At 47.5% G+C, this 13,487-nt stretch overlaps 1 protein-coding gene across 1 annotated transcript in view; it reads left to right on the top strand.

Annotated features, from left to right (window-relative positions):
• Positions 1 to 2,006: 2,006 nt before the first annotated feature.
• The window catches only part of PHLPP1 (PH domain and leucine rich repeat protein phosphatase 1), a gene marked incomplete at its 5' end in the record, with an annotated part of 129,628 nt that continues 118,147 nt past the window's right edge, over positions 2,007 to 13,487 (top strand). Inside the window, one exon of the mRNA XM_084281637.1 lies at positions 2,007 to 3,195. Within this exon, the coding sequence (XP_084137763.1) occupies positions 2,007 to 3,195 (1,189 nt within the window). The remainder of the gene's footprint in view (positions 3,196 to 13,487) is intronic.

Genomic DNA, 13,487 nt, shown 5'->3' on the forward strand with positions numbered 1-13,487 from the left:
GAAATATCTGATCATCTCTGGTTCGGATTTTTCTGTGTGTGTGCACGAACAGTCAGATGCCTGAACAATTGGAGCACAGCTCCTCTCTCCCTGCCTCCCTCCAAGGAAAGACTGCTTTCAAGGGTAGCAAGCTGTTTTCTAGAAACTGTATTTTATTTCAAGTATTACTGCTAACAACAATGCCTCTCGAGCTTACCGACTCCCTCTTCCGAGTGTGTCTGTGTGTGTTTGCACATAAAGTATTTCTCTCATGCATCTAAATCAGGAGACCAGGAGTAACCTTTGTGAAGTAGGTGGCATGAGGGTGGTGTGAATCAGTAGAAATAATTAAAAGGGAATGCACAAAGCAGACAGAATCAGGCTGCAATACACTCAACGCTGCACTTTTACTGTGTGCTGCTACTGTTAGGGGAGGTTTTGGGCACCAGTTTAAGCCTTTAATGGCCAAGCATTGCCGTCATCTTCTCTCAGTGCACGCTCTGGATCTGGTCCTGGGTCTCTCGCCCAGAAGGAATTCCAGCGATGTTCCTGCTGGTTACTGCAAATCCAGATACGGGCCAGCAAACCGCACAGTCAGAACGTAATTAATTTGCTGATTGTTCCGTTCCAAAAGGGGGTGGTTTCCGTACAAAGGTAAAACGACAGCGTCATTGTTACAAACCTTATACAAGGCAGGCACACGTTTCCATCGCGAGTTCCCCGGGGAACTCCTCTGTTTTCTGCGGCGTGTTTCACCTGCCTGTATGAGGTATAAAGAAAACAATGTGCAAGTCTGGAGGAGCCTTTTATTGGGAGACATAAACTTTTGTTTTATTACGGTTCTGGTTCATTTATGTATATACACTAAAATAAATAAATAAAATAAACAGAACTAAAAGTGCTGCTTCACTGACACTGAGAGTTTGTCTCGGGGTGCTCAGTGATGAAGATTTATCACCCCTAACATTGGTGTAACCGGTTAATTGCCCAGAACTCCCACCCTACCGCTGCCCAGAGCATCTCCGATGAGTATCTGGCATGGCGTTTTGCTGCGATTTTACAAAATGTATTAAAAGGGAAGGATCTCAAGCAGTCACAGCCCTGTCCAACCTACGTTACTCAGCTAAAACGCCCTGAGGAGCACAAGGGAATTCTCCAAATATATAGTGTTATGTTCTTGTGGTATGAAAACTCCCCTATCTGATTGTAATTTACCTTTTCAGTAACTAATTTAAAATCGGATGGGGGGAGGAGGGGCGGTGTTGGTATCTGGTCGCTGCTCCTGAACAATCTTTAGGAAGTATTTTCAGTAGTTTTAGGGTCTGGAATGCGTATTTTCAGTAGTTTTAGCAATGAAACACAGTGACAGGCTAGCGGTGCTGGGACTTTTTCTCTGTGGACCTTCTCACAAAGCAGTTCCCTGTGTGTGTGTGTGTGTTTAATGTACAAACGCCCCCCGTGCAGTGCATTTTTACACCCCCTCGCGTCCCCATCTGTGAGGGGAAATCGCCCAGGCTCGGTGCTCGCCTGACCGAGCCGAGGGGGCACGGCCGGTGACAGGCACGGCGCGCCATGTCGCGACAGCATCGCGACCGTTAGCCAACGTTAGTTCCCTGGCGAAACCCGCCGGTAACGCCTCAGCAACACGGCTGCTGAGGGCAGGGCACCGCCACCATTAACGTTTAAACCGCGGGGCGGGCGGGCAGCGCTCCCCCCTCACAGTGACCCCCTCACAGCAGGCGCTGCCGGGACTTGTAGTCGCCCTCTCCCGGCCTCCATTTCCCAGCCCCGCAGCGGCCCGGTTAATATTCATGAGGCGCCCTCCCCCTCCTTCTCCCTCCCTCCCTGTCTCCTCCTCCCCTCCCTAATGGCGGCGGCGCCGGGCGGGGAGCGGGGCTGGGGCTGAGGCGGGCGGCGCGGGGGCCCCTGCGCGGAGCTGCGCTGCCCGCCCTGAGCCCTGCGCCCCCTCCTGCCCTGCCCTGCCCTGCCCTGCTCTTCCTTCCCCCCCTGCTCCCTTCCAGCAGCCGATGGAGCAGCCAGCCGCGGGCGCAGAGCCCGGCAGGAGCCCGCCAGGCAGCGGCAGCCGGGCGGAGAGCGGCGGCCCGAGGAGGAGGAGAGCGGCCGGCGGTGGAGGAGGAGGAGGAGGAGGAGGAGGAGGAGGAGGAGGAGGGGGAGGCAGCGGCTCGGCGCCCCCCGCCGCGCTGGCGACCCCCGGCGCCGCCAACTCGCTGCTGCTGCGGCGGGGGAGGCTGAAGAGGAACCTCTCCGCCTCCTCCTCCTCCTCGCCGTCCCCGGCGGGGACCCGCAGCCTGGAGAGGAAGGCGCTGCTGCTGCTGCCCAAGCCCCCCCGGCAGCTGCAGCCGCTGCAGCCCCCGGAGCGGGACTGGGTGCGGCGGGACGTGCGGCGGGGCTGCCTGCACGTCTACGAGCGCCACGCCGCCTGCTACCTGCGCCCCGTGCTCTGCACGCTGGACACCACGGCCGAGCAGGTGGCCGCCCGCCTGCAGCAGCTGGGGCACCGCGGCGGCGGCGGCGTGCTGCGGGTGCTGGGCAAGCCGGGCGCTGCGACGCCTCCTCCTCCTCCTCCCCCTCCTCCTCCTCCTCCTCCTCCTCCTGCTCTTCCTCCTGCTGCTGCTCCCCCGCAGGGACCCCCGCCCGAAGCGGCCGCGGAGAGGCCGAGGAGCCGCCGTGGGGCCGGCGGCGCCGACGGGAGCAGCGAGCCGCCCGCACAGCTCTACCTGGCGGGGCCGCCGCTGTCCTGCCCGGCGCTGCTGGGCGAGCTGGGGCCGGCCGGCTCCGACACGGAGAGCTTCAGCCCCAGCGCCGACAGCGTCTCCGACCGCCTGGACCCCTACAGCAGCGGCGGCGGAGGCGGCTCGTCCTCCTCCTCGGAGGAGCTGGAAGCCGAGCCGGCGGCCCCCGACGGCCAGGGGGAGGCGGCGGGGCCGGCGCGGAGCCCCCCGGGGCCGGGGGAGCCGCCGGGGGCCGGGGGAGCTCCGGGGGGCGAAGCCAAGGCCGCCGCCGCCGGCCGGGAGCCGGGGCCGCCCGCCCTGTACGTGCAGCTGCACGGGGAGACCAGCCGGCGGCTGGAGGCCCACGAGAAGCCGCTGCAGCTCCAGAACGACTACCTCTGCCAGCTGGGCTACCGGGACCTGTGGCGGGTGCAGGAGGAGGGCATGGACGCGGAGACCGGCTGCCTCATCCGCTTCTACGCCGGTGAGACAGCGCCCTCGGGGCACGGGGGGGCTGCAGGTGCCGCCCTGGGGTTCAGGGATTGTAGGGTCTGAGCGCTTCGCAGCCCTGCCTTCCTTAAACTGCATCGCCCCTGAGCTGGGCTGCTTGGGGGAAGAAGCTCCTGGCAGCTCCTTGCAGCTCCATCCTGCAAGCGCAGCCCTCTCTGCTCAGCCTCCCGCTTTGGGTTTCGCCGCTTGCTGTTTGCGATGGAGGCTGTAAGCTTGTGGGAGCGGGCTGGGCTGTCAAGAGCCTGAGCATAAAAGGCAAGAGCCTCGCAAACGCGGCCTCGCCGAGGCCACTTTGGGTACGGGAGGTGGGGAGCCTTGGGTGGGAAAAGTTAGCTCCCACGTTGCCGTGACGCAAAGCTGCCGTTCTGTAGGGCTGTAAAAATATCTTCCCTGTCGGCTGGATTGCTTGGTGAAAATACCTATTGTCATCCTGGAGCGCCTCGGGTTTTAACCATCCCATCCGGCCCTCCAAAGAGGGGAGGGTGTTGAATGCCCAGCAAAGTGTTCAAAAGCCCAGCGAGTTCGCCTCTGGAATAGGTAAAGGCAGTGCCCAAAGATCAGGTCCCGCTGGTAAAGCTAAAGCAGCGAGTGACATTCCCTCGCAGGGCTGGCTGAGCAGAGTGGTACTCCGCTGAACCGTGAGAATTCAGCGCTTTCATGCTAAAAATACCGAGATTCCTCCCTCTAGTGAATTCCTCTGCATGTAAAACAGAGCTGGTAATGGCAGGCCGGGAGGGAGAGCGATACTCGGGGTGAGTGCCCCTTGTTGTTCAGAGCAGCATGTGGGAGTGACGGCGAGCGGTCAGTCCCTCCTTCCTTCAGTTTTCTAGGTGAGCTGTGTTAATGCCCCCAGCACAAGCGGTGCTCTGGCAAGGAAACGACAGGAGGTGGTTAGATATGCTGGGGTCAGCAAGGAGATAAAAATCATTTTTTTTTTTTAATCAGGGTGGTCTGCGTGCGGCTTTGGCCGTGCCGGTGAGGGTGGAGTTCAGCAGGTGGTGTTGGAAGGAGTGCTGCTCCCATCATTTCCATGCCCACAGCCCGGTGGGAATGCACGGGCATGTTTCGGAATGGGGAGACCCCAACGGGGTGCATGCTGAAGAAAACACAATCAGAAAACATTGCTAAACCTTCTATACAGCTAAGCCTGTTCGCATGTAGCCCTTATGCATTAAGTGATTAATTCTCTCTGCTCAATGCAGCTGTTCCGACTGTCTTATTTTAGTGTCTCAACTTGACTGCTAGCATAGTTCATGCGTTCTGGACTTCCTTGTACAAGCCTTCTAAATAGAAATGTAAATCTATGAACACACATACAATTAAATGAATGCAAATTTGTTACGCAATTTCATATCCTAAGCAGTGTGTCTCTGCACTTCAAAAGTGCAGTGTTTTTTTCAAAATCTTTATCTCTTTGGGGGGATCTGTGATCAACATCTAAAACACCTGTGATCAGGTGCTTGTAGCAGAGTGGTTCCAGCATCCAATGTACCAGGCCAGCCAAAAAGAGCTAAGAAAATATTATTGACGTGTCATCATACTGATTTTCTGTAACCGTCTTGGCAACTTCTCGGCTTCCTTATTGTAATATTTTTTTTTTCCTACCGGATGATGAAAGGGAGGGAAGGAGGAAGACTTAAAGAATGCACATCAAATTAGACTTGGAAAGGGGAGTGTGTTTTGGCCCCAAAGTCGGGGTGTTTTGGTTAGGAGAAGTACCTTTTTGATAAATGATCCTCCAGGAATACCCTAAGGAATGCTTTAGAGCAGTGATTTCCTGTTTGCCCCGGACTTCATTGGTTTAAGCAGACTGGCTTGTCCCAATGGATAGAGAACAACTAGCATCTCTATCCCTGTAATTTCCTGCAGGCTGTCTCAGCAGGATTTGGTGATTCTGGCCTTGTACTGAAGTAAAATGGCATAAACCTAGGCTGGATTTATTGCGCTGCTTCTAAAAAGAATTCTTGTGTCTAATCCCCTTGAAGTGGGGAGAGGAGAGAGCGTGTTGGTGACTTCTGGGCTTTTCTTTTTCTGGGGAGAGACAGTTCTAAAACTGGAAGATTTCAGTACTGAAACATAATGTTAACAATTCCAAACAGGGTAACGCGATGCAGCCAATGATTTCAGTGATTACTGCATATTGGTGATTTCTCTAGTTGTGTCATCTGTTAAAAAAAAATAAATAAATAAAATAAAAAGGCATTTTAGGAAAAAAATAAGTAGGAGAACTGCAGAGCATCAGGGTTTTCACTGTGACAAAATAGCTTTCCTAATGTTTAGCTGTTCACAAACACTCTGTAAATGAAATGCCTGTTCCTTAAATGCAGCATTCCAAATTTAAACGGCCCAGAAAATAAAATGTGACACTAGGAATGTAAGAGTCCTTCTTGTATGCTGTTTTGACTCGCTTCAAAACGCGGTTAGCGCGTATTTATTTTGGTATCTCCCCTGCTTTTCTTACTCTGAGCGTGCGGTTGAGTTCTTCAAGTCTCTTGACTGAGCCTTGCTCAGAGATGATGCTGTTGCTGAAACATTCCTCACGGATTTTGGGATCTGATTCTGCTCCCTCTAACATCAGTTGGAGCAGAACTGGGCGTTAGTGGCTAATTGTGCCTGTCAACTTCTCCCTCTGTTGAAATCTGTCTGAAGAAGAGATACTGTCCTCAAAGTTTGCAGTGCTTCATCATAATTTCAAAGGATATGGTTAAATAGCTTTCTGCTGAGATACTGCTTTGCTGGTTATGGAACGGTGTAGGAATCCATAGTGCAATTACAGCCGTGATATTGTAGCTGGGAGACCGATTAGGTCAGACTTACTAAACTATTCCTAAAACCATAAGGGTGGCTGTGATCCAGAAGGCCTCTCGAAAACAAGTTATAGTATTCCTTATTGCTCTGTAAAAATAATTCTTGTAAAACGTAACTTCTCCCCGTGGCCTTGCCTTCTCTATGATTTGCATGTCGAAGGAAAAACAGCCCGATGCACCAATCTAGTCACTTGAAAACTGCGGGACTGCTCGCTTGTTTTGGGACTTCAGGTGAGAAGTGAGCGGGGAATCCTATTCAGTGCTGTGCTCCGCAGCGTTTATGTGGCGAGCCGCACCAGCGATTTGATCTTGGTCCTGAAGACTGCTACAAGACAATGGATGTTTGAGGCTTTTTTGTTGTACGACCTCAAGGTGATGTTGTTTGTGATTCTGGCATTTGGCCGTCATTAAATCGTCCGCTCTTTGGTGTGACATAGGCCTGCTGCACCTGCTGCTGTCATCAAGCATATCGCTTTGCAGGAGGAGCTTGCCTATGGGCAGAGTACTAAGAAACACCAGACGTAATTAGGGGCATTAATTTTGCAACTGGCTGTCGGGTTCTCCCTCGGAAGAGATGCTTCTTGCTCTCCTCAACTTTCTTTCTCCTGTGAGGAGAAACCTGTCCAGATCTGTATTAGAGCTGGATACAGAAAATGTTGGTCTGCCCCGCCCGTAAGGGTGGGAAGGCCTACCAGCAGGATCATTTGTGGTGGTCTACAACTTTTTTAAAAGCGTGCTTGGCAGCTGGGGTCACGTGAAGGCTTCCAGCTGTATGGACGGAGACAGGGTTTTGGATGCGTAGGGGTGCGTGAGAGCTGTAGGCCAGGCGGTGCTGGGCTCTGGAAGGTGACATCTGTTGAATCACCAGCCGTTCGCTGCTCTGCTTGGTGAATAACTTGGTTCAGCTATTTAATACGTTGGTGAACTCGCTTCAAGATGACTGATGTTCAAGGGAGGGAAACGTGCCAAAGACAGACGTGTGTTGTTTTTTTTTTTAACTTGGGGTAGGACAACAGCTGTGCTGCAGAGAAGCTTCTGCCTTTGGAGCCCCCAACGCAGTTCTGAGATCCAGCATCCCATTTAATGTGAAAAAATAGCTCTCCTTATTGTGACTGGGTATCTGTTTCTACAACTGTGATTGGAAAGGTGAGGCCTTGCTGTGTGAACTGGCTGAAACTAAAAGGAAAAATAACCTCTGCCTGGGGCTGCCATGATCCTGACTTTCTTTTTCTTCCCTGCGTGACTTGTCTATACGCTCTGTTTACCCTGTAATCATTTATGTGCTTGCATCTCCTGCAAGGGGAAGCAATACCAAAAACTAACCATTTTGGGAAGTTTTCATCTCATTTCAACGACGTCGAATCCGAGCAGGTTTGGCGTGGCCAAACTGGGGGCATTTCCAGCCCTGTTTTCTAGGGAAGCATGAAATGGCCACGGTGCTGGGCTTGCTCCACCTGCCCGTGGGCAGCGACAGCCTTGTGCTCACCGAGCCCCAGCTGGAAGGGGGTCTCTGGAAGGCAGGCGATTCCCTGGGGCTCCGGGGCTGTCCTCCCGCACAGGAGGAGCCCAGCAGATAAAGCTGGAATGCTGGTGGGACCGGCAGCTGAGCCTTGGTATGTAGCACCTGTTAAGCACAATGGGTCTTGCGGCTTTTACATTCTCTCGTGCTCCTGGCTAGCATCCATAACTGAAGTACTCGTGAAGTACCAGCAAGGGAGATTTCGGTGTCATGTACATAAGTTACCATATGTACTAAATATATGGTGCCTAAACCCGTGCACAGAGGAGCTGGGTTTCCTCACCGCTGCAGCATGGAGTGCAGCATTCTCCTTTCCCATTTTTTTTTTTCTCCATCCTTTTTATGTACTTTGATGCTATCCCTCTATCTCACCAGCTATTTCCTTTTTTTTTTCTTTCTGAAACTGTACATAAACATCCTCTGGATCGTGGCACTGTTGATATACCTAAAAGCCTTTGTGCAATTAAAAACGTCCATCTGTTCTGTTAGGACACTGGCAGACTGCTATGCATCTAAAGCGCTATGTGGTTCTTGGAAGGTACTACTGAGTAGTGCAAAACAAAACAAAACAACAAAAAAAAGCAACCACTAATTTGAAAGAATGTTAGAAACTGGTGTGTGCTTCTTAACTACTGAAAATTAGTTTGTGGTTTAATAAAACAATGTGAAGAGAGATTTCTTTGTTATCCTGGTGGTCCTCTGGAAGAGGAGGAGGTATGAAACATGCCTGAGAAGGCCAGTTAGAAGAGGATGTGCACATGCAGTTTCACAGCACAGAAGCTTAGAGAGAAATCGTAGAGTGCTCCCTGTTACTCCTCCATTTGATTTGGAGGGAACCCGTACCTTGGATGCTAACAGCTGTATTTTCCGCTGGGTTTAAGGGATTCCCATTTTGAATTAACTGTTTAAGTTACTAGTGTGCCAATTTTTAGACACGAAAAAGGCAAAACAAATGCAAAAATGACCTGTAGCTTTCCACTTGCCTTGAACAGTAAATGCAAGATGCTTTGACTTAGTCTTCAGCGTTTCATTTTTTCACTGCTTGTGGGGTGTGGCCCACTGGCATTTTAGGTGAGATGGTAAAATCTCTGCACGTGTCTGTTTTCAGCTTCCCTTAACGTAATTTTATTGCTTCATTTTAGAACTTTTACTCAGAAGGGGATTTGCACTATGGGAAGCTGTATGTCTGAAATAGCTTGCTGATCATTTTATTCTTAGACCCAGAGCACTGAATGTTGCATTTACCTCTGAGGGTTTTTTTGGTGAGGTCTGTTTTGTTTTTATTTTTATTTTTATTTTTTTGCATTTCTGTGGATTCAGATGGATGGACTTTGATGCTTAGAGTCAATCACAGTTTGTATGGGTAAGCTAACCAAAGTAAAAGGGGCGGAAATACTGAAGTTTGTTTTGTAAGCATCACTATCTTGGCTGTGTAATTCTGGCTTATTTTTTCCTTCTCAAAGATGTTTGAGAGAAATGCAACCAACCCTTGTAAAAAGCTAAAAAGATTTAAACTCAAGAGTGAAAGTATTTTTTTTTTTTCCCTAGATTTGGCTTTAAGACAGGAGTTCTGAAACACTTAGCTTTTTACAAGATATTTAAGAAGCTTCACAGGGACACAACATCCTCATTTAAAAATAATCAACAACCTCTTCCTTATGATACTCATGAGTGAGATTGGAAACTGAAGTTGAAATTCCAGCTGCATGGTAATGACTGAATTGTGTATAGATCTGAGGTAGTTAAGCACTGCAAATCCTGTCAGAAAATGTTCTTGTGAAAATTCTAGATTTTTAGCTTTCTGCTTCACTCAACAGTCCCCCTGCTTTTATTCTGTGTGTAATTTTTGCCCGTCAGATAGGTTTTCTGTTGTGCCAGCTGTAGCACTACCTTTTTGGAGAGAATTTTTTTTTTTTAATATTTCTCACTATAAAATAAGTTATTTGCTGCAGAATATTTTTCCCAGTTGGGCTGGCATTTGACCAATTATGCTATCTTAACACAGAATTTTCCCAAAGTAACTACTGACATTCTTGTTGAATGTCTTCCAATTAGTTGCTGCGAAGCACTGAAGCCATCTTAGGTGTTAGATAATTTCAGATTTAAATCTTTTTATTTATGGTATATTTTAATTGACTCCTTATTTACCTTTCTGTGTCTGTTCAGTGATAAAATGTTGCATGCAAGGCATCGCCTTTTTATGATATGCATCACTTGCCTCTTGAAATGCAGCAGCTGTCCGAACAGCATGGAGAGACATATGTGGGTCGCAAATGAGTAGTGCTATTGTGTCCAGTCGAAATACCAATCGGGATTTCAGGTGGGCAAAATTAATAGTTAAAACAATATTCTGTAGTATTTGGGTTGTCACACCCGCTTTGGTGTGTTTGGCAGTGATCATAGTTTGGGGTCTCTTCTCTAGGATAGCACGGGCATGGTGTGTCCTTCCATACCCCTGCCGCTGTCACGCAGAATCCTTTAGCGATGTAGGTCGATAGTCCAGTTTTCTATGCTGGTTGCCACAATCTGGCTTCTTCTTGCTTCCTTATTTAGCTAGCTAGCTGGGCAGACCTGCCCCTTTTAGTTTTACTGCTGAGATTTTCTGCTCTTGTGGTTGTGGTTCAAGTATGTGGAAGAATGGGAATGTTGCAGCATCTCTTGTGCCGTTTTTCTGTTGTTGTTGTTGTTCCCCTCTACACCCCTTATTTAGGGGGCAAACATTATTCTTTGAAGAACATTTTGTTTACCAATGACAACTGTTAAATCGAGAAGAAAGACCCCCTGGAGTGAGGAGTCATTTAATTTCACAACATTGCATAGCGTCTTTGAAGCTTTTTCTGTTGATGGGGAAGTAAAATTTCTTCCAGCTGGCTTTGGCTTATTTGGACGGACGCTCAAAATACTCATTGCCGAACTAACTGTGTGTTCCTGGGTTTGACAGTTAGGAATAACCATTTACATATTGATTTAAAATACTAAGTTTCAGGGGATTTTTCTGTCCAGTCTCATCTAGCTCATTCCTGAGAAGGAAAATGAAATGAAGTTGTGTAAGAGACGTAGGCGCAAACATCCAACTGGAGTGGAGAAGTCTTTTAAAGTTTAACTCAAATTTTTCCTGGGCCAAAGCTGCATTCGGCCCTTTGAACTTCATAGGCCATTACCTGCTTGTTGCCTTGTCCAGTGGCAACAGGGGTCTTCAAACCACCTTCAGTAGCCGCCCAGTTGTGTTCGTAATTCTCAGAAACACCGTAATCGCTGCATTAACCGGTTGCTCTCATCTGGCAATGATGGGGGTGCCGTGCCAGCTTATTTAAATAAAAACAAAACAATGGGCCTTGCTCCAAGGGAGTAATGAGGAGCTGGAATGCCTTTGAAGTTCAGGAGCCTGGGCTGTAGGTGCAATTTACATAAACCTAATTATGTAATCTGAATGCCGGTTCTCTTCCTGTTTGTTCAATTTTTGAATCTTTGTGCCCAAAGAGAAAGAGATAGTAAGACCTGCAATTAAGATAAGTAGCAGGCCACTCCTTTTCTGAATGTGTGCTCTGGCGAGGAGAGAATTTCTGAAGCAGCTTTAGAGGAGAACAAAACCTGCGATTCAGGCACCTTCGGCTGATGAGCATAAAACCGAGTCCTTTCCTTTCAAAAAGCTGCATGCTTCTTTAAACAATAACTATGCCCAGTTCAGCCTGTTATTTGCTCTAAAACAAACGGTATAGAAAAGCTTGAAGTTCCTACTAGCAATGATTTTGCTTTCGTATAAGCCGTAGGATGGTCTGTAAGGAGCTCTCCTCGGTTTTAGAGCTACCTTGAAACGAGTAAGTTTCTAACTAGACAGCAAGTTTCCTCATCAGAATGCTATGCAATGGCATTTTGTTGTCTCAAATGCCTGCTTTCTCCTCCTGTCTGATCTTCTCTAGCCTTTTAAAAGCAGATAATGGGCAGTAGCACTGGCTTTGTGAGGAGAGTCCTGCAAGCAGCAAACTGAACTGCACGTGCAGCCTGCTCGTTTGTCAGATGGTTGGTCCGATCTACAAGTGACTGCTGATCATCGGATGTTTTATGATGCTTATTGCCTCAAATTGTAAATGATGGAGGAACATATTTTTCCTTCTATTGTGTATTACTTACCAGGACAAACAGACCTCTAGGGGACAACAGTCTCAGTGAGCAGTCATTTTATTTATGAAACTTAATTATATCTGAGACAGCCTAATATTGTGTGTCATTATTGGCTTACTGCATCTACATATATTTGGCTTTCATGCTATAAAGCTTGCCTGGTATAATACAAAATGGGATGACAAAACCTGTTATGAATGAAGTGTGAAACTCCTGGAAGAAGGCTCGCAGGTATAATGTACTGAATTGAATAGGCTAGGAGGCTTTGGTTTCTTCTTATACCAATACCACAAGGTTACAGACACAAAAGCACAATAATTTGCAAGTTGCAAATGGGATGTTTCTAAAAGTAAAGTTAATCATGTGTGCGGGAGGTGCAACTTAATGTTTTCCGAAATACCATCAGGAGACTGCTGTAATTATATGACAGGGATTTTCTTTTCCTGTTTCAGTCAGAGTTGAGGATTTTTAATATACTGGCTTGGTGAAAGTGTAGAGCTCAGAGCGTGGTTGTGTCGATTAAAATTTAAAGATTAAAAGTAGACCAGAGCTTATATCCTTTCCGAGCAAGTAGCCAACTTTTTTTTTTTTTTTCTTCCCTCTTGGGTGTTGTAGCTAATAAAAGAAAGGACTGGCTGAAAATGGGAATCTGAACTCTTTGAAGTGCCCAAACGCTGTGAAGTGGCTGTGGACGTGTCTTATCTCTTTTCTTTTGGTGGCATGAAAATCATGTCTCCTGTCTGTATCAACCAAAATAGAATCCATAGTCTCTATCTTCCGTGTGAATCAACTGAAGATTAATGTGATACGTTTCAGACTATTAAATACAGAAAGTTTTTCCATTTCATAGCTTCAAGAACAATGGAATCATCTGTATAAGTATATTCATTCCACTTGAGATTAGGCTATAGCACTAAGGACTGCTTGGTTCATGTCTCTTTAATCTTCTTAATCAAGTGACAACTTTAATTCCTGCTAATACACGAAGACTACATTACATTATTTTACTTTCTTTTGATTTGCAGATTCCATCTTGGGAATGTCTCTTGTAAGAAATATCTTTCGGGATGTTTGTTTTCTGAATCCATGCGATAAAAGATCCTTGTTTATTTATCAGGTTCCAGCTTTTTCCTTCGTAAATAAAACCTAGAGCGCAAATATGCAGATCAGTATTGCTAGATATCGTAGCAAAAAGATTAAGAGGCTTTGTAGTCTGCAGTGGACTAAGTTATGTCCCTTTTGTCAGTGCCAAAATAAGTGTCTAGAGAAAATGGTCTACTAGAGCCTGGGGTATATATTATATGTATTTAATTTGCGACACTGTGTGTGTTGTGATTCTTTGTGTAATGCTCCGCTGGAGTGTGAGCAGTTCCAGCACCTCTTGCTTCTTCAGTTTGGCATTAATAGGAGGCATATTTTTGAACTCATGGCATATAGCATATATTGCACCATGTTAGGGATACTGTTAGCAACTTAGCTCTTTTTCTGCAGGAAGTTTTAGGGCATTCTTGGTTGCATTTACCAACTTCTTAATTTTGTATAAGAAAACTTTTAGTTCTTGTTAAAGATTTTAGGAGGTTTCTCTGCAATACCCACTTATCAGTATGACTTTTTTTTTTTCCTTTTCTCATGCTTCTGTGAGTCTATGTAAGAAACAGTGCTAAGTTATTGTGGAGAGGAGCGTTCATTATAGTGTAGATAATGTGGGGCTGCCAAAACAAGTAAAATTTTCTCCCGAAAGTCACGGTACATAGCTACAACAAAATTGCTGTGTCTGTGTGTTAACAGTGTAGGGTCTGGCAGTGATGCAGTAGATAG

Source organism: Netta rufina (assembly GCF_964035555.1).
Source record: "Netta rufina genome assembly, chromosome: 2".
In the NCBI taxonomy this organism is placed as follows: domain Eukaryota; kingdom Metazoa; phylum Chordata; class Aves; order Anseriformes; family Anatidae; genus Netta; species Netta rufina.